Source organism: Serinus canaria, chromosome 5 (genome assembly GCF_022539315.1).
Source record: "Serinus canaria isolate serCan28SL12 chromosome 5, serCan2020, whole genome shotgun sequence".
In the NCBI taxonomy this organism is placed as follows: Eukaryota; Metazoa; Chordata; class Aves; order Passeriformes; family Fringillidae; genus Serinus; species Serinus canaria.
In genome coordinates this window covers 41,704,840-41,730,454 of record NC_066319.1, presented here as the reverse complement: position 1 = coordinate 41,730,454, position 25,615 = coordinate 41,704,840, and the positions used below count along the sequence as shown (strand labels likewise).

Here is a 25,615-nt window from a genome sequence, read left to right as displayed (position 1 = left end):
CTACAGTACCTGTCAAGCTTTAGCCCATAAATAAATCTCCTTTTGGACTTTTTTGTAAAAACATTAGATTAACTCATAAAGCCACTTTTAACAATGCCAAGGTTTCAAGGGTTAGCTCAAAAACAGTAAAACATCAGGTAAAAATGAAACGATATAAGAATTAAGTAGGAGTGTTATGATAGGATCAGTCATGATCTTTCACCTGTAAACCTTGTGTTGAGAAGGCTTGCAAATCTAAACCCAAGAAAGAACACACACAAACATTTCTGATGTCTCTGAAAGAGTAAAGCTTTTGAAATTGTGAGGATAACAGTGCTTCAGATGGTTAAGCCCCAGAATGCCTTACTCTGCTCTTACAGACAGTGAAATTCAAATGTAGGCAGGGTTATGTGGTTTAGTTGTGGTCACATCTTGAGTGTTAGAAGAGGTCCAATATCATATGTAATAAAAAATATAATTATTAAAAATAAATCTAGTAACAATTGCCAATTCACTTAGTTCTGCAGGACACTTACATCACATTCAGCCTGGACTGCTCTATAAATACTGGTTATGTCCCAGGCTGCAGTAGGTTTACCATGTTAAGAAATAAATTGCTTCATAAAGTGCAAAGGCAGTGCCTATAATTTCACTATTCCTCAAAAGATTAGGGGCATGCTGCCTGAAATCTGCTGAATTAGAAGACAACCAGACTGGATATTGCTCAGAAGGGTTATCGATGCAGCTTCAAGTCAATAATCATTTAAATATCTTGTGCTTTCCCATTTTTATGAAGTTTGAAATATGTTTTCCAATCCCATTCCCCCTCCCCAGTTCTCACTCGCCACTTTCTGCCTGGTCCAGGCTGATGAGAGGTGCAGAATGCCACCATGTAGGAAAGCACAACCTATGATCCACTGCTCATTTCTCCACAGCCAGTGGTTAGAGGAGATCAAAATACATGGGGGAGCTCACCAATTTTGGTCGTCGTGGCAGGTCTCGAAGTCAAGTGGTGATGCGGTGTAGCATCATCTTATGGTGACAGGATGGACCATGGGGAAGAGAATGGGGACAAGAGAAGAAATGTATCTGAAAGTAGTTCCTGTCCCCAAAGAGGGCCCTAGCTAACTAAGCAACAGCATATGGAGAGGTGTAACACACAGACATGTGGAGGTGGGCTGCACATCCCTTGTGCTCCTCACTCTCAGATTTGTAAATGGAAAATCAGGAGTTGGTCAGGGTGGAGTAAGTGCATTGATGAAGAAATGAGAAATAAAAATGGGGTATATCCTTCCCCTGGAAAGTATTGAAACATCTGATGCGATGTTCTGCATCTCAGGAGGTTTTAAACTTGCCAGAGGCAACATGTGTCTATTAAACACCAATAAACATGCACTGAAGCCACAAATTCTCAGAATGTATATAGAGCTTTTACTCTTGTCTATGACAAAAATAGGGCCCAGTAACACCATCTGTTAAGATATTCATCCCTCTCAGGCCAGCTCCTGTCTGAAATGGCACTGTAGAAGAAATGGCACCGTACACTTTAGAAGGTCAAACTTCAGTCCCATACCATGTCCTCAGAGCTTGCTTTTCTCTTCTGTCATGCTGTTTGGATTTTATAAGGGATATGTTGTAAGAACCTTAGTCTAAATATGTTCCCTCCCTCCAGCACTATAGTTCTGTCCATATTGTCCCTGCCCCCAGAAACTCAAACATGTCACTTGCAACTGTTCCCTTCTTCCTACCTCACGCATGATAGACGTAAAGATGAGTAAAGAAGGGACTTAGGAATAAAGGGACTTATTTCACTAATCTTGAGATGTTATCTCTAAAAACAGATGGAAGATAATGGTCAGTTCAGTTTTCCACTTGCATTTCCATTTCCTTCTTAATTTGAATTAATTTAGTATCTTTTTTTCATATTTTGCCAAAGGGGAGAAGGTGGAAAGTGAAAAGAAAGGAAAATTTTTTGCTGTTCCAGGTGGGAGAGCTCCCCAGACAAGGACAGGAGAGGGGTTCTCCCACTTTTATTGGAGGGTCATGACTCAGCTCAGGATATCAACTATTCTAACCCAAGCTCATAGCACGGCTTTACATGTCTGTCATATCTCTTGCATTATTTGAAAGAATGAAGAGTAAGTATATTAAGCCTGAAAAAAAAGAGACCATGTTTCCAATCATGGGCCTTCATCTGCATCTTCTAATGTTGAAAGAAAGTGTACACCAAGGACGTGACCCCTTTCCAGTAAAAAAAGAAAAAAGAAAAAAAGAAAAAAAAAATTGATTGTGTAATTTGGAGTCTTCACTGTTATATGGTTTTCCAGATCAGCATTCATGCATTGTACTATATGGTTAATGTTGGAAACCACACTAAAAATGTGTTTGCTAAAAGAACAATCACTTGTTGCAGCCACCTACTATGTGCAATTCCTCATTCTTTGCTCTAAGATGGTGTGCATGTGCACGACAAAGACACCAGGGAAATGAACATGGAATGAGAAAAATCTTTGGAGAGAATATACACTTCATTCTGCCACCATATGTCTCTTCTGATCATTCGTTGAAGGGAATTTAGCTGAAGCCTTTACTTCCCCCAAGTAAAATCTATCTGCCCACTGGATTTTATTGATGAACTATTTATATTAGTAAATTCTACTAGGTATGTAATTCAATTCTGCACTCCTTTTTTTTTCCAAAGAGAACTCTTCCTAGTGCTATATTAGTGTCATACTAAAGAAAACTGAGGTGTTTTGTAAGCATTCTGAATAGTTCAGGCTTTTGTTTCTTTGCTCTCTCATTGTCGTCTTCATTTGGAAAACTGAATTCTAATTAAAAATACCACAGAGAAATCTGAAGTGCAACTTTTCCATAGCACTAGAAGAGATTTTGGGCCTGATTTTGCAAATCCTAATTCATACTAATAGTACTTGCTTCAAAAGTGCAGCCACTTACATCAAGGAGACTTTACAGGTAAGAGAGATTTGAATAATTAAGTACTTCTGGGATCAATCCTTTTGATGAGATGCTTCTGGGTCTTTATTAGCTCATCCAATTGCAGAACAGGTAGCATCTGTGCCTTAGCAGACACCAAGTATTCTGCTAAGGAAATCTGCTGGATTTATGACTACTGAAGTTGAACAATTTAAGATTAACACTACTTTTTTACATTCACATACATAATCTCAATGAAGTTATTAGCATTTAATATTTTGCTTATTACTCATGCAATTCCAGACTGTAAACCTGGGCTCTTAAAATTATTTGAATTTATAGAATTTAAAAGCCCTTCAAATCCAACAGTGATGCCACTTCAGAAAGATAAGGTGTTATATTTGTTTTCCAAGAATGGACTATTTCATTATTATGAATAACATAGCAGTACCAAAGGAAGACCAAATCTATAGCATTCAAATATATCAATCAAAAAACATTTCATGTTACCTCACCCAAGCCAAGAACTCACATGGGCAAGACAGCTATTCTATATGCTGACTCTTTGATGAATCTATTCCTCCATCCATCAGCTTGTCTTGCTCCATTTTGATAGGAAGCTACCCTTTCACTCACCCTCTTTATAAAGTCTTCAGACAGAAGGCTTTCATGTTACATTAATTGTTAGATGGATGACCAGATGGATGAGCAGGCTGATGAACAGCTACATAAATTACTCATTCTTACATTTGTTAAATTTGAGTGGTACCTGAATTGCTGAAAATGTCTGTCTACTTTGGAATGAACAAACCAAGTTACAATATTGTCTCAGGTGTTACACTGCACAATGTCACTCCCTGACACATAATGGAAAGACTGAATTTCCTTTCACTTTAGTAAAAACATAGCCCTATCCTTCTAGCCTGACCACATCCAGTGCTTTGAGAGTGCCTGAAGACTCAAATATTGTCTCTTTTAGACTCTAGTGCATGTGTGATTGTCTTTTAACAAAGCATCAATATCCACAAAAGGTAGACTTCAGTTCAAAACTTCAGGATGAATTACAAATGAAACTGTCTTGGCATGCTTTTAAGTTCAAACTTGTAGAAGCTGTGATATAAAGTAAAAGATTTTGTGGAAAACCAAAAATGAAAAAACCAAAAAACCAACAAACCCACAACCAAACCAAAAGGAAAAAAAAAGAGATGGGTTTCTCAAGCACATGAATTGCATCAAGGAATTAGACATGCATCTCTTTTAACAAAATTGAGGCAATCATTGTCTTTAGTGTTAAAGGGACTTTAGCAATTCAGACTTACCAAAATTATTCTCTTTTTATTGTTAAACTTTATTTACCTAATTTAGTTTGATCTTGTAAATTAATAGGGCAACCCACTGAGACTCAGTAGCATTTTCTGTTTATTATTATCTTCAAATTTATTTACAGTTTAGCTGAATTAACTGTTCATGACATACTGGTGGTAAAAAAACCAATTCTGTTTTGGTTAAACAAATATTTTTGCCTTATTTTCATATAATACTTTAGCTTTAGTTTTAAACATTACACCTTTGTAGACCAAAGCTGAAAAGTGAACAACACTGCCAGCTCTTGTTCAAGTTAATAGGAACCGAGTGTGCACAACTCTTTGCAGGACCAGGCCCTTCACATGAAAATATTTTGACTGGATTTAGCCACATCCTTCCTGACCTTAATTCATATTGGATAAATCTATTTGTTAATTCAGCTGACATTAGAAATTTGAAACAGAACATAAATTATATTTTTCCAGTCCTACAAGAGACTGGTTTTCCTTCCTGGAAAATGCGCTAGCAACCATAGTTTAAATCAGCACAGAAAATGCAAAACCTGAGTTCAGAGGTCACCCCCTTTTATTAGCTGTACTTTCATAAATGGAAACAAGAGAAGATTGCGTTCTGCTTTGTCTAGATTTCAAGGCAAGGAGTTAGTTACAATGCTTTTGTTTTTTAATACCACATTTACTAATAGACGGAGAAAATCTTCCTGACTTTAACTCCATTGTATTACCAGGAGCCTAGTTCATGCCCTACTGAAATCAAGTTATTCTGTTATCTTCAACTGGGTTTAAAATGGGTTCTACATCCAAGATGTCTTTTTTCCCTCTCCAAATTCCTTACCAAAAAAAAAAATTACCGTTCTGACACAAGTCCCATTTCAAAAGGTCATGGTCTGCATGCAGAACTTTCACTCGAGCCATCTGGACTTATTCATGTTAACAAGTTTTTTTGTTGAACTGAGGCCAATTACTCCAGGCAAACACACAAAATTAGGCAGCACTGCCTTAGATTAAGAATTTGATCCGTATTTTAGACAAATATTATTTGACTGTTCAACCTGTACTCCAGACATAGCATAAAAGCAACAGAACAATAATTTTCTCTGTCTCCGTCTCTGTAATTTAAATGAAAATGTTAAAAAATGTTTCTTTACAACATTTTTTAAAATAATTTAATTATATTAATACAATTAGGAAATACATAGCTATAGTGGCTAATCAGACTCATGAGAAAAATCAACTTAAAGGAAGTGGTTTAACAAGTAGATTTGAAAATCTTTTAACAAAACTTCAATAAAAAAGATATACACGTAGCTCAAGCCCAAATTAAAATAGGAAAATCATGCAGTGGTTAAATTGCCATAATACATGTTGTTGCTCTTCACTCTTCTTCATTTGACTTTTTTTTTTTTTTAGAAATCATCTCCTGAATTTTTGCTTGTTTGTCATTACTATTACAGCAAGCTTAGAATTTCGCCCCTTTAACTGCATTTTAATAGCAATGTATTATAGCATGATTTATCAACATATGGCAGGTGGAAGCTGACACAAATTATAATGAAAATTAAAACACTCATTTATGCAGCAGGCGATTATCATTTAAGAAACATTTATTTGCAGGCTTTAAAAATGAGAGTTTAGAACCAAATGGGTTTAAAATGAAAGTTTTAATGACTGTTACCTTTTTCCTGCAGCCACTCCTCTACAGGTCGGTTATATTTGAAGGGGATTTTCTGTTTTACCATTTGGAACCGTTCACTATCAGTGTTGCCTTTAAAGTTTAAAAAACAGCTTAAAAACAATCTGTAAAGTCAATGAAATAGTTAAAACATCCTAGATTTTTGACTTTTTTATGACCTTATTTAGCTATAGATAAATAAGTGTGTACGTGTGTACATATATATATATATATATATATATAATATAATATTGAAAAGAGAGAGATTTATCTTTAGTAGAGTGGAGAATAGTTATACATCCAATTGCCTGAGGTTCTGGAAGGTCAAAGAAATTAAAGCCTACAAAAAAAAGATAACTCAGATTCTCCTCAGAGTATTTGTTTATCCAAATTGGTTAGAAGGCATGTGCAATTTGTCTGCAGTGTGAGACCTTGCATGAACTCAGTGCCATGAGTTAAAACATTCTGATCAGACTCTTGATCTGATTGCATATGGACATGGCACAATATGTCAGTCACACACAGTAGTAATTTGAAAAACCTTCTTGCACTGGTAAAAGACTCGTGTTAGGACTAGAAACCCAGTAAACAGGAAAAAAAAAAGGAAGAAAATATAAGAAATTGATGCCAAAGTATCTAATAGAAAAAAAATCGAAACACCTAAGAATGGAAAGATAAACAGGAAAAAAGAGGAGTAAAATTTAAAAAGAGGAAGAACTGAGAACTGTTAATTAAGGATACATGAAAACTTCTGTTCAGTTACCAAAGACTTGGGCCTGTTGCCAGAATAAAACAAACTCTTAGAAACTAATTTAAATAAAAGCAGAAATAATTAGCCAAAATGTAAATTCCGGCAATTACAGTTCTATTGTTCCACGTTGATGGATAATAGACTCATCCATTAAAGTGTGCTTTGGTGGAATGCTCCTCTTACTTGCACAGCACAGAGAGGAACAGGATTCACACAAAGCCTCTGTCCAAATTCCCTAGCTACTAGAAAATTGTACAGGTCAGATGGAACCTCTAGTAGAAAGGAGCAGCTCAGTTTGATGATGCTAGGAAAGCCAGTGAACAAGGGCCACCATTCTGCTTTTTCATCTTCTTCAACCAGAGTAATTTTCTGATTAATTCTAATTTTTGCTTCAAGTATTATTTTTACAAAAACTCTTCAGACAGGCATAAGAAAAGTCCTTTTTTTTTTATGTACAACATTATAATATTGTAGAAAAAGGATTAAGTCCAGGACTTACTGAAGTAATGCTACTGTAAGCAAGAGGTTCAGTAGATCAGTTGTGTTCCAGTATGTGTTTTGAATAAATGGTGGTCAAAGCACAATTTGCTCTGCTCAATTTGGAGTATTGCCTTTAAACACACACATATAAATATCCTAATGGGGCTTCATATTTATCTGACTTTCTGAAACAGATGCTGCAATCTTTTTTCAATGCAAAGAGACACCAATGAGAAAAAAGCATAATTAAAAACTAAATAATGAAAGTCCAGCCAGTCAAGAGCAGACACTGTCATACTGCAGGGAATATGACTGGTGAATCTCACATGTTTGATCCTCCTCACTGCACAGCTGCTGCTCAGAAATGCTGCCAGTCTGCGTGAGGTACCTGCTGACCACAGCTGGGCTCTCCAGCAGCACCTTGGAACTGCTGACTTTCTGCAGCACGTGGGAAGCACTATAGCAACACACCAGATATAATCCCACAAGGATCCATATGAGCTAATCTTAAGGAGTATTTGTAAAAAGCATCATCTATATTACTGTAAGGTCAGCTGTAAGGAAAGCAGCAATTTGCATTTGGGTTAGTATCTCCAAATATGATGATGAACATTTAGGAACCTTGCTGCTTATTTGGGTTACACAGTAAAAAAGAAGCAAAAGCATTTAAGAACAACTTTACTGGCCCAATTACTTGCTACCTTCCTGAAAAATCAGATGACTTTTTACCTTCCATATTATATATTAATTGTTGGAAACTGCTATTCCCCATCACAGAAATATCTAATTAAGCACTAGCTAACACACATTATTGCTCCACTTTCTATGCTGCACCTCAGATGCCTGCCATATACACTTGGTTACTCAGATAAACTAAAAGGAAAAGAAAAAATTGAAAATACTCTCTCAGTCATCTGTCAAATTATACTTCGCAATATACTGTGGTGACTTGGCATCACTCACAGACATGAAGTTACATTTAAGTATATTCCCAGGTCTCATAATTCATAGCAGCACCACCAAAAAGTCTGTTCTATACTTCTATGAATACATATTCCTAAACAGAAAATTTGAACCATGTTTAATCCAGGAACCAAGAAAAAACTGATACAGAGGAGCTGAGTTAATACAGACAAGAAAAACTCTACCAAAAGCTAAAGACACAGTAATATTAACAAAACAGAGATATTTGATCTGTTTATTAATAAGAAACTGAAATGACAGCTTCTTTTCCTGCAAATTCTGCCATTCATGTAAGCCTAGGGGCAGCTTACAGGACAGGGAAGAAGACTCATTGGTTTGGGGAGAACAAAAACAAAATTAAGTCAAGCTCACTACAAAAAAAATTATTTTTTAAGATCAGTTAGCACAACATTCTGCTTAGGCATTTCTCAAAACACTAATCCATGCCCACCAAAATAGATAAAATTGCATAAATGCAATCATCCAAATTCTGCATCTCCTTTAGGATGTCTTTTTGTTTAGGTGCAGTGTGTCTATATATTTCATTTTAATTTTTTTTTTTTTTTTTTTTTTTTTTGCATGCGGGGAAAGAATACTAGGTCCTGAAAAATTCTCAGGAGGCATTCAATGGCACTTAAAGACCCAAATTTCTTTCTCAACTCAGTGTCGAACACTTACAAAGAGGCTGCTACTGCATCTGTATTGCATGTGATAGTGACAGACACAGTTTCTATAGAAGTGGGCATTATCCCCCACTTTATAGAGTCCATTTTGAGCCAGGACTACTGGTTCCATGAGTGCATGGATAATATTTCGTTGATGGGAAGGCACACTTTCTATAGCCCCAAAGAAATTCTCTAACACTATTTACGAGCAACAAGAAACTCCACTGTCTTCATCCATACTGGTATGCACAAAAGTAACCTTTTACTGCTGGCCATGAGATCTTTTTCAGAATGAAGACAGTTCAGAGGAACACTAGAGTCAGCCAGGGGCTGGCATGGACTGCTTCTTCCTCTGTGTGAAAGGCTGACTGTAGAAAAGAAAAAAACGTGGTGAATTGAAATTCCTCAGAAATAGGGTGTCTGACAAGAACAGGCCAACAAGACTGAGGTAAAAAAAGCAAGTGGGACAATCAAAAAAGACATGATGATGAAAAATGGGTTTCTTATAGCTCTAGACCTTCAAGAAAGCCGGAAAGGACAACTATTCCCCACCACATCTTTAAAAACTTTTTTTTTTAAATCAGGTTTAAATTAATTTTATTATGTTATTATTATGCAGATATGTTCAGCGAGATTAAAATACATATAAAAATCATACCTTTAAAAGCAATGAAAAATTGAAGGGCATTAGAAAATTCAAGTAGGTTTATACTGAAACATTAGTATCTGATCTATTCTTTTTTGGTTTGTTTTTAAATTTTATTTCAGACATAAGTAAGAATGATTTTTAAAAACATGTGCATGAGAATGTGTTCACTCATATATCCAATTACAACAGTGAGGTAAAGAACAACCTTTTCATCATTAAGTGCTTAGAATAGCCATTAAATATAGCAAATAGAACCCACAATTGTTAAATTAATACTGACTTGGAGTTGTGCTTTAAAAAATGAACACAACATTTGATATGAGAGCTCAAAAAGGAAATATCATGGTTTGCAACACGAAGTAACATAAGTTTGGCATGAAGAAAGCTTCTTGAACCTCTGACAGCTGAGGCATGATGTGATTAAAGGTGTTGTTTGTCCATATTCATACACAGAAATTTTAACAATCCTTTTGTGACCTCAATGTAGTTTCTTTCTATAGTTGAATGATACACACATTCAAACAACCCTTTCACATAACTCATATAGATTCTCTCTCTTTTTTTTGCCTTTTCAGCCCAGATTTGATTCCAGGCTGTTTTTCAGAATAGACTACACAGAATAGAGTGATTTAAATTTTCAGAAAATACTCCTAATCACATAGTTCTTCTGCAGTCAGAATCAATGTGGGTCTCAAAGGTCAAAGGATATAGCTTTTTACAGTAAAATTGTGTTGATTGGTTTTGCTACTTGTGATTTACTAAATATCTTCCTGCTATAGATTCTAGCTACTTAAGTGATTCAAGTACCAATAGGAAAGGCTCATTTTAAATAAGTTTCCTCTTTTTTCCTTCATCCACATAGTAAATGCCTGTATATCAAAATGACTTCGATCTGCTTAACAACTCAGCTTCTTCTAAAGAACTGTGCCTCATAAGACATTATATTGCCTATTTTTATTCCTTTTTCATGTAAAAATTCTAAAGCCAACTGTGAAGACTAGGATTAAAAGAAGTATTTTCTCCCATTTATGACTTATATGCACAATTAATAGAAATTCTGCTGCATGTCCTAAGTTTTTCAACAAACTGATAAGCAATTCGACTTTTACGACCTCAAGGATTTTAAGGGTAACATCTTGAAATCTAGATTCTTGAATCTTGGTTAACCTGAATATTCTAAATATTTCAAATACCATGTACATTGCTAATGACCAAATACTTTGGAAAGAAACATGGCAGAAATGCTCTATGTTTTTTGGGTTCTCTTGGACTTTCCCTCTTTTTCCAAAGGAAATGTGCAATCCAGTCATGAAAACAAGAGACTACTGGTTAAGTATGATTGGTTGCTGACATTGTGTCTTTCTTCTGAAGCCCTTGGTATCACTGCTCTACAGACTATACTGAGAAATAGATCGGATTCACTTTGAACTTCAGCTTTTGATAATCTTCAATTTAGACCAAACTATAATGGGGAAAAAAAAATCAAAATAATTTGCTTGTGCCAATCACTATTGGCAGTTCCCACAGGAAATACTTTTTATGCAGTGCAAGAGTCCAAGGCACACAGTTTAAATTTGCTCATGGGCAAAGCAGAATTTTCTTCCAAAACTCTTCAGTGCTAGAAGATGTTATTCTTTTCTGCTGATGGTTCCTTTAAGAAAACAAGTAACCTTTATTGCATTAAGCTTATTTCTAAACCAAAAAGTAATCTTAAGCCAAAGAAAGTACAAGAACAAATGAAGCTTGGAAAAATCTTACTTCTTGGCCTAGACCAATCATAATGATTTACTACCTCTTAGGTGTGAAAGAGAAAAACAGAAAGGTTCCAGCAAATTGCACCGGGCAGAAATAAAGTACTTGCTTCTAGGTGGAATATTAATCCATCCTGATGTGCTGTCAAATCTGTGAAGATGCTGAAAAGAATACCATAAGAAAACACTCATCTGATCTAAAATACTGTCAAAGGCTGTTTTATGAAGCAGAATTTTCTTCATTGCCTTTTAAGTCTCTAAAAAGAATGAGACATTTTATCTACTGGGCAGTTATTAAGTGAAAGATGCTACAGTGATACTAATGATTTAAAGAAACATCTTGAGATCAGTGTTCAAGCTTTAAAATGTTTCCACCATTTTCCCCTTAATGTAGATGGAAAATCAGTAGGAAAAGGGCTTGTTAACACTTAGTGCTTGATAGCTCAGTTTACCCAGCAGTCTGTAATGACAGCTCCCTTTGAGTTTTTATGGATGCCCATAATCTCACTAAGATTTACACACACTTAATTGACATCATCATGGGAGAGAAGCAGTCTGCTACAGCATGAAAAGTGTATAAGTGTATATTTGATGGGTTAATGCTCCACTAACATAAACTGATTCAGTTGAATTCAATGCCAAAACTCTCCTGATTCTGTATGCCCTGGAAAAGGAGACTTGCATGCATCATGGAGAAGCTGCCATTTCCCCTCTGATAAAGGGAACAAAACTTTCCCAAGTGTGCTTGTTATTGGCACAGACTGAGCCTCTTTAACCACTTCTGTTTTCAGGCAGCTGCACTAAAAAACTTACAAGATACTGAATTGCTCCATTTTCACATTTCCTTAAGTATATATTTTGTTTTAATTACTACAAAGTACAACCCCTATTTGTCCATAGCTTGTATGCAATTAGATAACTGACACAAGCATATTAGTAAAGGATTGGAATCTATTTTTAAGACTAGACCTTCCTCCAAACATCAGAAAGGAATAACAACACTTACAATCAAATTTTAGCATCAGGTCTGTTTATGTATAGATGTTTTGTTGTGTTACTGTAAGACCATATTGTGGTTTGTCTTACATAACATAGAGAACGGTTGCACTAAAATCCAAACACGCAAAAAAATCTCTACTTACAGTGGCTTTAGAAAACACTTGGAAAATGTCCAAACCTGAAACCACAGATGTGGCTTATAAAAAAATGAGATAGGATAGCCATGCTAAACAAAATAATTACAAGGCAGATGATCTGGAATCTTTCTAACTATCAAAAGCTGTACCTCTAAAAATTCTTGCAAAGCTTCAGTTTTGCCTTGTATAAAAGGAGAGCTATAGAAAATTAATGAAAATTTGGGATTTCATTTCATTTTAGTGAATTGAAAAATAGACAAGTCTTAACATTGTTTACCTTTCCTTCAGTTCCTGGATATCATATTCTTTCCCTGCCTTCACTGTTCAATAAAGTTGTATCTTTTGCTACTGAATCCTCATTTTATTTTTTGTTCTCATTTTCCCCTTAGTCCTGGATGCCCTTGACTTTATCTTCAATTCCCTCTGATCACATTGTTTGCTGGGAGCAACACCTTTTATTCTGTTCATCTCACTATGGACTGGAGTTAAAAGCTGACCTTCACACTGCAACCCTCCTCAGCTCACTGCCCTCATGACAAGAGACAACAAGGTTTTGGTAATGTAAGTACTAAAAATATGAGAGAGAATTAGCCAGCAAGACTCCAACAGTAAAAATTATTCAGGCAGCTGGAGCCGTTTCTAAGTCTCTGTACCTCGACCAAAATCTTTACAATGCCACCATTCCCTATTTTATCTGATCTTTTTTGGCCTAAAAACCTTGGGGTTCTAATTTAATGTAAAGCACCATTCAGGCCAAAATCGTTGGGAAATTCAGAAGCAAACTAAGAGACAGGAGTTTAAATGTCTGTGCAGGAGGTATAGCTAACGTGGACCACAGTGACACTAATAAGACTAAGAAAGACTTGAAGAAGTCATCTAATTCAGTGCTCTGCCCCAGGACAAGATCAGTAACATTTCAACCTCCCTTAGATTAATCTTTCAATCCTGTTTTGGATGACTGAGAAAATAAGTGCCTTACCCTTGATAATCTAACACAGAAGCACAATAGGAACAAAACGAAAGAAAACTCAGACTAGCAAAGGTGGAAGAAGGTTAATCAAACCTTTTCAAGCATCCAGAAGAAAAAAAATATTGTCAAAAATGTGACTCAAGTCCTATTTTATATGTGCACATTATGCTGAATCACTTCAGCTTGGTAGAAGTTGAGGCCATGTGCATGAAATAAAAGCAGTCTGCTTTAGTTCTCATTTGAGCTATGCTGGAAAACTGAACTAGTGTACAGTGCAGAGAAAGCAGTTACCTGTTCAACCTCCGTAAAAATATGAAATAATTTGGGTGCCTACATTACTAGATGTTTGAAATCTTTTGTAAGGAATGTGTAAATTACTGTGCTTTTTCATTGACCAGACCTAAATTGAGCCCCATGTCAGGTAGCCAAGGCTGAAGTGTCTATTAAAGAAAAACTGAAACTACATATTGATCTTTTCATTTTAGGCAAGGAAAAAAAATCATTTTGCAGGAAGAAATCAGAGATTGGAATAAAATACTCTGCTATTATCCCCACATCCCACTTCTTTGATTCCCTTGTGAAAGGTCAGGATGTGATTTATGTTGCCCAGTGGGAACAAGCAGCAATAATCAAATACCAAAAGCACTTTATTTGTATTGACACTTTAAATTCTATTAACTCTCATTTATCTAGAGGTTGTTTATCTGTTTTATGCATTAGGCAAAGTCAGGACATAGAAACACAAATTTAATTTACATATTTGGGGTAAGGCATTGGAGCTACATGAGTGTAGCTATTTTGCTTCCAGGAGCAAGGTGAGACTGCAAGCAGCTCAGTTGCCTTTGGAGGGTGCATGATCTAAGGTAAGAAAACTTGTGGCTTTATACCTGCTTCTTGAAGGGTCAGTGGCTCGCTACCACAACCCTGCCAACAAGAGCAGCTCAGTTCCAGCAGACCTGAAGTCTCTGCCTTGGTGCTGGGAGCTGGATTGGCTCCATTGGAAACTTCCAGATGTTTCTGAATCTCATTTCCCGTGCACATATTATTAGGCAGATAATATGGGGAGTTAAATGTACAAATAGAGAGAGCATGTGCAGTCCTTTCCCATAAATACAGTGCTACTGTAGGGAAGCAACTCTGTCAGTAACAATAATGAGAGTAATGCCTGTAAAGGCCCTCAGTCAAATGCCACTGATGAGGACTGGAAACCTAACCAGTTACAAAATACCAAATTGCAAAAAACTCTATGGAAGTGGCAAGTTCTCTAGAATGAGTGCCAGGAAATAATTAAAAGCATGTAAGAAACTGATGAAAGAAGAAATTTATTAAGAAGCACTTCCTATCAAGATTGCATATTAGACAGTGCTACAGTATCCTCAGGGAAATTCTTGAATTATTTAAAATTTTCCCTGAAAAAATGGTGGGGGATATCAGTTTATTACAGAATGGAGCAAATGAGAGCAAACAGGCCTTTCCCATTTCTAATTGCTACAAATCAGAAAAACAATTCTTCTGTTTGCATCAGTTTAGAAAAAGAAAAAGAAAATTCCAGGATTCTGTAGCAACCCAATGAGTTTTCTCAAAGACAGATGCTATTCACAAAGTTGTGCCATGACCAAGAGCACCAGGTACTCAGTAAGTAGCAAAGATGCAAATGCATTGACCCAGAAAGACTTCCATGTTCACTGAATTGTAGAATATTTTCTATTCAAGTCACCAAGTCATCTTTCTATTCAAGATAAGGTAAATTGGAGCTTTATCCTCAGTTTACTGATGGGAAAAACTGAGCTGCAGAGTGGTAAAAGCATTACAGAGAATGATAAAAGATCACAGAGAAAGGCATCTCTAAACACAAGGCTGGGATTCATGAACTTTTGACTCTTAGTTCCATGACTGGCCCCTTTCATGTCCGACCATCCTTTCACACAGTTGCTCTACTTCAGATTGTAGCATTGGATTTTAATGACTTCATGCTTTCCAGTGCCTTTAGCGAGCAGGGAAAAGGCTGATGTGGATGCATAAACCCCTTCTGTCACTGCATGTCAGCACATCAACCTGGGATTACAGCTGGCACTGTTTTTTCTGCAGGCAATGTGATCAGAAAAGCACAAAGTTGTTCAAGCCTGTGATCCCTCAGGACAGATGTTTGTTTGCTCATTCTTACTGTGCACACATGTGTGTTTATGGGAGAGAGACAGGGACAGAAGGAGAGTTAGGGAGAGAGAGGGAGATAGAGAAGAAATAAAACATAAAAACTCTGTCTGATCAGGAGAACTGAAATAGACCTTACCCAGGAGAGAATCGTAAATATATTAATGTCTGGGAACTCACTGCACTGTGTTGTGCAGCAGGATTGTATTTAGCCTGAGTCTCCATCTGAGAAATATTTCTCCATCCTTCTCTGCACTACATTACACAGCTAGATTTGATCTACCATCAGGTACATCAAGCCATTGGTTGGATGGAGCTCTGAGCAATGTGTTCTAGTGGAAGGTGTCCCCACCCGTGGCAGAGAGTGTGGAACCAGATGATCCTAAAGATCCCTTCAAACCCAAGTCCTTCTATGGTTCTAATTATTCTTATGCCAGCAAAGGATAAATTTACCAGAAATCATTGTTGATAAGGTTTATACTTGGTACCTGGACCTCATATATTCATGAAGCAATGAACAAAAACAGATGAGAACAGCTCAAAATATCTGAGCATTCAGTCAGGATACACATGCCTGTATGAACAGCTGTATACTTTGGCATGGAATTGTTGGGAAGACCAAGCTATCACGATATACCCATATCTCTTAGCATGTAATTACTATTCATGGACAATGGCTGGATGTCAAAGAAATACAGGGAAAACCACATGGATTGTGTTTGTTTTGATCCATTGTATCTCAGGCACTGGGATGGGACTCAAAGGCCTGTGGTAAGTATATGAATGCAATGCCAATACATAGGAATATTCCAGGGTTCTTAAATCAGATACCAGGTGAGAACAATTAGGCAGAAAGATGCATCAGAGCCCTATGGATACTGTATCTTGGAATATTTTAAGTGATCATCTGATATAGAGCAAATCTAGGACTGGGAAATCATAAAGCTCAAATCTTCACAAGTTTCAGTTTATGCTGTACTACCATTGTCAAAGGTTAATACAAATTTTCCTAGGCATTCACTCTGTGTTGCAAGAACTTATCTTACAAAGAACCCTAGCCAATAAAATTAAGCTAAGAGGATAGAAGTGAGATTTGAGAATCAATACCATCAATGGAAAAAGAATCAGAGAAATAGAGGAAAATTAGAGATGCCACTAAACTACCTAGGTTTTGTTATGGTTTAAATTTGGCTGAGCAATGGGGTCACAATGCAGCAGAGTAACTTCTCCAGCTGCAGAAGTGGGAGTATTTCCACACAATCATGTCTTCCTGAATAAATCAAGGAGGGGAAAACAAGGAAACATTTGCTCTCCAACTGAGAAATACAAATGTAATTACTGTAGATTTGATAAAAACACATACATTTTATTTGACTTCATATTTCAGATCACAAATTAAATGCAGAAATAGGGCAATTTTTTTCAGAAGGACATCTATTGGGGCATATTTTTGTTGTTGCCAAAAACAACAAAAATATGCCCCAAAAGATGTTGGTGGGTTACTGTAATTCTCTGGAGCATCAGACACTTGACAGGTCTCAGACTCAATAAGCTTGATTAGACAAACAATCAGGCTCTGGGAAGATAGCAGAGAATCCCAAATCCAGGACCATTGGAAAGTGTCATTTTGACCATTAAAGCAAATTTTCTTCTAAAGTATTTGGTATTCATCTGTAGATTTGACATATTGGACATCTAGTCTGATTCAGGAAGATGTAAGAGTGTTGCTACACTAATTCAGCTAACAGCTGCATATATAATACATACAGAACAGATCTCTGTTTTTTTGGACAGCACCAAAAAAACTTTTACTCAAACTGTCCGTACTCTCTGGTAATATTTTCTTTATCTAGGCTATAAACAAGATAAATAGTTTGGCTAAATTAAAACTAGTATTGCCTCTGAGGCATGTATTTGCATGTTAGAAGAACTTTTTATGTGATTGTTATGTAGCAGTAATAAAGACTGCTATAGAAGAATATTTCTTATTCCTCTCCCCTCTCCCTCAAGGACTATCAGTGGGATACTGGGTGAGAATTAGATGGTCATGGCAACGTGCATGAAGATACTTTTCTGGGTTTACTTCCTTACCCAGGTAAACTCCTTCTTTCAACCCTATTGCTGTTAAATCATATTGTGCTGCTTGCTGTGCTTCATTACCTTACAAGTCTTCATAAAGACCCATGCATTTCCCTCTTTCTTGACTCCAAGCTGACAAATTCAGGTGCTTGATAGGCTGCCACTCACACAGGCTTGAGGTAGATAGTAAAACAACAGCTCACTCAGACTGAATGCAGGGTGTTGCAAGAGTTCAGATCAGTTTTAAGAAACAAAACAGGAGCAATGGATACTGGAAGCTGCAATATAACCACCTTTTTGTTTGTTTGTTTTCTGTCTTCTGTTCTCAAAAAACAGAATTTGGAAGACAGAAAATCCTTACAACACCTTCATGAAACTCATGAGGATGGAGCAAATCAGAAATAAACCACAGCTACATTTTTTTCTGGGAAAAGTGAAACACAAAGAACATGGCAGTTAAAGCATAGTTGCAATATTTATCTAACTTTTATATCATGTCAGATCCTATCCCATCATCCAGTATGGAAACCCATGCATTAACATGAGGTTTTTTGCACAAATTTCAAAGTATGTTTGTTTGTTGATGACTTCATATATGGAGTTTTATATGTCATTGGATACAGGGGAACAAAACTTGAGTGTTCATACCAGGTAGCCATATTTATCAGTTTTCCAACCCTATAAATATATTATAGATGCTATGGCCCTGCAGTGACAAGCTACAATCAACTCTTGATTTCATCAACTTGTCATACTTTAATCATCCCTCTTGGCAGATCTTTCAACATATGTTGCAGTACTGCCTTCAAAATGTGCTTCTCCAATTCTGTTTTATTAACCCTGTCTTTTTATATGTTTTAGGCTCATTATGAAATGCAGTAAATCTGTCAAAGGCACTTTATATGCTGTCTCCAATTCATGCTGATAGGAAGCATCTGAGAGCTCATTTAAGTCCCACAAAATGAGTACAACATGAAAAGTCAAAATCCACAACAAAGTATGTGACAAGAACTCTGGTGAATGCATTCAGCCTACAGGGCTAATCAAAAATCAGTTCCTTACTCATTGCCCACTCAGAAGGATGTTTGGATAGCAAAGTACCAAGACCACAGCAGGATCTTGTAGCACCAAGAAAAAAATCCCTTCAGCATGCAGATCAAGCAACACATCTTATTAATGATTCCAAGTTATCCAGCACAAGATCCACTTTCATGAAGACAACTGGGTTCAGCCAAACTTCTTACTATTACCTTGGTTTCAGAAGTGAAAAGGAGATCATAACAGCCTCAAGTCTGAGGGAAGGAAAAGATTGCTACAGGTTCACAAGAAGGCAGAAGCCAAAGTTTTTGTGGGGAGTTGAAGTGTGGAAAAAAGAGGAAATGACATGTCAAAGTCATTCTGCAAGACACAGAATGAATTTGGGGGAGGAGGACCCAGGCTCTGAACAGCACAGAGAACTAGAAATTTCCTTTAAGGTTCCATTTCTGAACATTTGTAAATCACTGAAGTGGTGCAATATAAGCCATGTAGAGGTTCTGTGCAGGGAGAAGTACAAACTTAGAAAGAACCTGTTGCAATGACTCAGACATCTCCATTAGTTCTGCTTTTGAGTTTTCCTTTTTAATTTCACAATCAGCATTGGACTTTGCATCATTGACCTCACAAGAACTAATAATCACAACATTGTATATTATTTACAATATCAGTGCACATGTCAGCTGAAGAAAGGATATGTAGTCTTTTCCTAATTTCCCCAGTGATGCTACTATTATACCATCTAAACTTACCTTCTTTTTCTTGTCTAATGCATTATAAATTAAATAAAGCAAAGTTGGAAAAGGTAATATCCCATTGATAACAGTTAAAAACAGACAAGCTTTCAGAAACAGAAGATGCAAAAAAATTACAGAAGGAAAAAACTATAATACCACTGAGTAAAAAAACCCCAAAACTAGCATAAAGAACTTATATATTGTGAAATGAAGCTGATTTTTTCAAGTGTATTGGGCTGACTCATAAAAACTATTAACCTTCAGTAGTTCTGCCTATATAAGCGAAGACTAATACAGATATCACACACTATTTCTCCACAATTAAGGCACTCTTATTTTCTAGGTTTGTCAGCAGGTACCAAAACATAGAATAGAGAAGTCAGCTCAGTGCTGCAGTCTTGGGAAATCTACTGTCTCCCCATGTTCAGCAATAAAGCCAGTGAGATGAACTCTAGCTTGCACAATGAATCTGAATACAATCTTGTGAGACCTTCTGTTTCCAGGACAAGATGGGTATAATATATAAAAATCAGCAATCATGAGTGGGAGCTGCCCTGTATGCTTTACATCAAACAAATCCTTGCTAAATTTTGTCTTTAACAACTACAACAACCACTGCATTATCTGTGGAAATTCCTCATCATAACAAGCTCTTGTGTGTTTTGTGTAATTCCTTTACAAATAACCTTGAGCCTTCTGTATGTCCTCTTAATATCTCAGGAGAGGATCTCATTTTCTCCTCCTCTCCTGCCTCCTTCCCCAGTCCCCCCCTCCTCAATTATCTCTTGCTGTCTTCTGGGTGGTTATGTTTAATCTCAGGATTAGGCAGAAGCCTGCAGTTTGCTTTGAACAGCTTATCAGCTTCCAAGAGACATTTACAGGGAGAGAAAGACTCCAGTTTTGATAGCAGTAATTGTATTTAGCTTGTAAGATACAAGGCTATTTATCTCATGGCTGGGAAATCACAGAGGGAGAGAAAGAAAATGTTGTCGATAAAAACTAAATAAAGCCAAAACGAATGGAGAAGACGAGAGAAGAGAGAAGAGAGAAGAAAGAGAGAAGAGAGAAAAGAGAGAAGAGAGAAGAGAGAAAAGAGAGAGAAGATCAAGTCCTTTCAGTAGAGGGTATGAGGTGGGAAATGGACCTCATTGAACAAAAAGATCGTGCCAGTTGTGGAAGGAGACTGAAAATAACAAGGGAAAGGTAATAAATGGCTCAAGTAGGACAATAAATGACCTGTTTTAAAGCAGACTATGAATTCTCATTCAATAGTCACAGTTGTGTAAAACTCATGGAATTTTATTTGTAGAGATGGGTAGAACCATTTTTAGAGATACTGAGAACCAACACTGCATTTAAAGATAGCTGATTCTGTGGATATCCACATCTCTGGAAATGAAATCTGCTTTTTTTTTTTTCACAGAAATTTACAATAGTACCCATCATGGGTTGTGGGGTGCCATGCAACACTTAGCACTTAAACCAAATTCAGGTTCCTCTTTTATAAAATGGCATTTCCATTTCACATTAGCAGTATTCGGTCTGCTCTTGCCAAAACAATGTCATGCTTCATTTTCCCCACCTTACAACTCCTATAAAATCTCTGATGCTGGCTTAAGCTCTCCTACAGTATGATTCCATTTTTAAAGTGTCTACAATAGATTTGGTTGGGTATTTATGAAAAAAAAAATAGGATCTAGGTATTTTTAATTTTATTAGGCTGCAACCATTTCTAATATTCTAATTTGGTATAATCAAACAAGCATGCAAACAGGGAAGTGTTAACATCATCTCACTGAGAAATATTCAGCACTTTGCAAAAGTATCAGATGGGTAACAGCAATTTTAAATATGCCAGATTCCAATTATTCTGATACTTTTAATCCTAGAATACTTTTCCTAAAGGAAGAATAAGATGGAACCAAGCTTTCAATCTTATCAAGACAAACACAAATACTTCAAGTACTTTCCACCACCATAATAAATTCTCTACAGTTAAAACAGATGAAAAATACATCTATTTTTTCTATGTTTTCGAGATGCAGTATACAATTTCAAGTGTCCCCAAACAAGTCTCAAAATCATGAAATTTTCTCAAAGAAAAAAGAACACAAAGTGAAAAAAAATGAGAAAAACTGACAGTCATGAGATTCTTTCTATAGCCTTTGTTGCATCACCTTTCACTTAAATGCAGAACTATAACATCTGCCTGACATTCTCTATTTCTTTGTGAGCAAGTCGTTTAGACTAGACTAGAATATTTGGAAAGTAGCTACAACAATTATCTAGCTCAATCAGGGCTGGCCAAAAGTCAAAGAATGTTCTTAAGGGCAGTGTCCAAATGCCTCTTAAACACTTACGGGCATGAGGCCTGCTGACAATCTCTCTAGAAAAATGGTTCTGTTTGACCAGTCTGTCAGTAAAGTAATGCTTCCTAAGATCTATTGTGAACCTCCTCTAGCACAGCTTTGAAACACTCCTACATGTCCCATCACCAAGGACCATGGAAAAATGGCTCAACACTTGTCTCTGCTTGCACTCCTCAGAAAGCTGCAAAGAACAATGTCACCCCTAGCCTGCTTTGCTCCAAACTCCATGACCCTGAAGTCCTTAGCCCCTCTCCATAGGACATGCCTTCCAGCCCTGTCGCCAGCTTTGTTGCTGTCCTCTGGACATCTTCATGGATCTTCACATCCTTCTTATTATGGGACACTACCGAGAGTGGCATCACACAAACACTGAATAGAGCAGAATAACCATTTCTTTTGAATGGCTGTCTGTGCTGGCTTTTTTGCTGCTTTTACTGTCAGAGTCCACATATGACTTACACTGAGCTGCTGCCCAGCAGCACCCCAGTTCCATTTCTTCAGGGCTGACCTCCAGCCACTCCTCTCCTAATTCCTAATAATGCCTGGTGTTATTCTGCTCCAGGCGCAGAATCCAGAATTTGTTCTATCTTAACTTTATCCCATTAATAATTTCCAACGCTCCCTTCCAACTAGAATCCCCTTCTTGTCCCCTTCTTGGCTTCTTGTCCCCTGAAGGGGTCAACAGCACCTGCCAGTTTAGTCTCACTAGCAAACTTCCTACATCCACTACCTTTCCTTCATCCATGAGATAGGTGACCTTACCACAGAAGAATGAATATCTTGAACAGAACTGTTCCTAGAACTGAACCCTGAGAACAGCTCTGGTGACCAGTTGCCAGGCAGATGTAAACCCATCCACCACAGCCCTCTGAGCTCTGCAGTTCAGCCAGTTCCTAACCCAGTGCACTGTGCACAGCTCATACCACAACTTGTCTGGAATAGTGCTGTGAGGGATGGTATCACAAGCATTGCTAAAATCCAGGGAAAATTACATCCATTGCCTTCCCTTCATCCATGAGGCAGATGACCTTACAATAGAAAGACATAAAATTAGTTACATGGAACATTCCCCTTGTGAACCCATGTTCAGTGTGCTTTATGAATGCATTATTCTTTAAATGCCTTTCAATAGCATACAGTATAATCTTCATCATGTTTCCAGGAGCTGAGTTTAGACTAACAGGTCTGGAGCTCCCTGTATCTTTTGTCACACGCTTCTTATAGCCTGGAACAGCAGTGGCTAGATTCCAGTCAGCAGGGACCTCCCCAGACACAAAGAACCTTGTTAGATAATTGAGAGGAGTCCTGCTGCTAGCATCTTTCAGTATTCCTTCAGTTAGCTAGAAAAATTATTGAAAAAAGCAAGTAAGAACTCAGCCAGTTTTCTTCTCTATCTTACATAAAGTGCGTGGCACAAATCAAGCTACCTCAGATCTTTCCACCTAGCAAATGAAGAAATACTTTTTAGCAAGGTAAGGTTGATGCTGTTCACATTTTCGATAGATAGGAGAATCTCAACCACTATCACTCTGACCTGTTTCTGGAAAGCTTATTGTTTTAGACAAGGACTTTGTCTCACATAGACTAACAAAGATGTAGTTCAAATTGGATTGCTTTTAAATGAAATTGCAAAAGAAGATATGCCCAACAGTTCAGGAACATTCAATCCTTGGAACTGGAACTACTCTGAAAGAAAATCCCAGCACAGATATCATGGTCTCAGAATCAGCTTCTTGTTTTATAGGTATGCACTTATCTGGCCAGAGGAGTCAGTTCTGCTGCCAAGAGCTAACTGTCCAGCTTTTCCAGAAGTACAATTTCCTCTCAGAAATGTACTTCAGAGACTGAATGAAGTAGGACATGGAGGATGAACTATTTTTTTCATTTATCCATAGCAAGAAACCTGCAGAAGAATGTAATTTGAAAGGGCAAAGACTACTGCAAGAAAACTGAAAGATAACTCAAGAATGATAAAGGGGAAAAATATAAAATATGTACTGTATAAATGGAATAATGAACACTAATAATAATAAGTTGTTTAATACTGTCTTAATTCTTGTTCATAAAATGCATTAAAAAATCCAGGCTACACTTGTGTTGCTGGATCATGCATTTCTTTAAATGACAGCTCCTTCCTACCTATTGCCTTCTTTCCTTTAATCCTCTCCTTTAAAACATTACTTCAATAAGATTTTATTTTTATCACGAATGCTCTTACTTTACAGCTTCTCTGCACCTAGCTTTGTTTCGGTTTTTTTTTTCCTACTGCAGAAAATGTAGTTGGTGCCTGGATGAACGAACAGGAATATCAGGCTTGTTTTGACATACACTACAAATCTGGCATCACATAAAGTATTTCTTTGCAAGGAAAGACAGTGAACTGAGTAAAAAAAAAATTCCTGATTAAGAAATAATGAAAACTTAAGGACTGAGGTATCCCAGTTCTGTGTAAAACTGGAAGATTTATTTCTAACTGTTCTAAAAATTTCTGTAAGCTGTCTCAGATTTGATGGGTTTAATTTTATCAAAACAAAAATATGCCAGATACTTCCTCTTCCTGAAGTCTGGGTCCAAAATTACTCAAATTTCATCATTAAACAATTTATTTGGATATAGAGAAGGCTCTCCCCAGGAACATAAAAGCAGGAAAATAACAGTGACCAAGCACAACCTATTTTCTGGGAGATACTTGAAAGGATGAAAGCATGAGAGACAATGGAAGGGAAGAAGTCATTGAAAACTGTAATTTAGACTACAGCAAAAGTTTTATACCCTGACTGAGTAAAATTCTATCACATTGTGATAATCAACTTAATGAATCAAGCATGAAGAAACTGGCTATCAGTACAGCCTGTGAAAGAAGCCTATCTCCTTACTGTGTTCTTGAGAGAGAGGAGAAAGAACAAAACTAATGCAAATAAATCACAAACAGGCCAATGGTTTTGGCTGAACCATAACAGCTAAATTGCAGACAGCAGCCTCTGTGCTAATGCTGCTTCTTTGACATCTCCCAGTTCTCAGGAGCTTTGTATCAGATACCTATACTGGGCCACTGTTCTGTCTTACTGTCCAGTAAGAGAAACTCTGGTATCTTGAGATGGTACTGAAGATGAGAGATCATCCCTCGTAATTTGCATTATTTCAGTCACAAAGCCAGCTTTAGCTCCAAGTTAATTCCCTCCTTTACCATTTTTCTCTAACCCTTTTCCTTACAAGAAAGTGTAAAGCTCATGTTGCAGGTGACTGGAATGCAGTTGGATGCTATAAAACCCAAAATGTCAGGGCCTGAGTTGTAAGTTTACTGTCATTCTATTTTCCTTGTCTTTTATTTGAAGTTGTAAAAATACAGCTTTGAAATCTTTTGGTCCCATTGGGCTAGTTTCACTTAATTTCAATTTAACTAAAGACTGTATTTTAAGGAAAGCTAATATTCTCTCACTTTGCTCATTTAATGAATATCCAACATTTATTTGCACTTTTCATTGAGCAAATAATTATGAACCTAATGTATAATCCTTCCACAAGTAATAAAACTCAGAGAGTAGCATGGAAATGCCATGCAGAATGCAGCCCTGACTGAAGACTGCACTGTGTGTGATGACAAAGAAGAAACATCAGAGAGTTTATAAAATTTGTAAACATTAGGGTATAGCACTGTGTGGAAAACCAAGTACACATGAAATTGTTCATTTTACAGAAAACACAGTGTGCCCAAGCAAGACTGGTCTATAAATACAACATTTTTTAAACACTACAAATAACTGTTTCCAGAATTCATATGATGCTATGTGAAACACAGAGGATTGCTCAGCTACTATCACTCAAGTTTGATATGAACTTAAATTTTCAGCAGGTTCCAGTTGAAACACACCGGATTAGCCTTGGTCCATCCAACCAAAAAGCCTTTACAGAACTCAATCTCTGCTGAACACAGGTCTGGTCTTGCAGTCAGATCAAAAAACAACAGTGCAA

The 25,615-nt window shown here is 36.9% G+C and overlaps 1 protein-coding gene across 5 annotated transcripts in view; it reads right to left on the bottom strand.

Moving 5' to 3' along the window:
* NRXN3 (neurexin 3) overlaps positions 1-25,615 on the bottom strand; it is a 909,952-nt gene that overhangs the window by 107,359 nt on the left and 776,978 nt on the right. For 4 of the 5 annotated variants that reach the window (XM_050975200.1, XM_050975204.1, XM_050975201.1 and 1 more), the window contains one exon: positions 5,911-6,000. The exons of the other annotated variant lie outside the window; for it this stretch is intronic. In XM_050975200.1, coding sequence (XP_050831157.1) covers positions 5,911-6,000 — 90 coding nt within the window. The remainder of the gene's footprint in view (positions 1-5,910; positions 6,001-25,615) is intronic. 5 annotated transcript variants of the gene reach the window in all.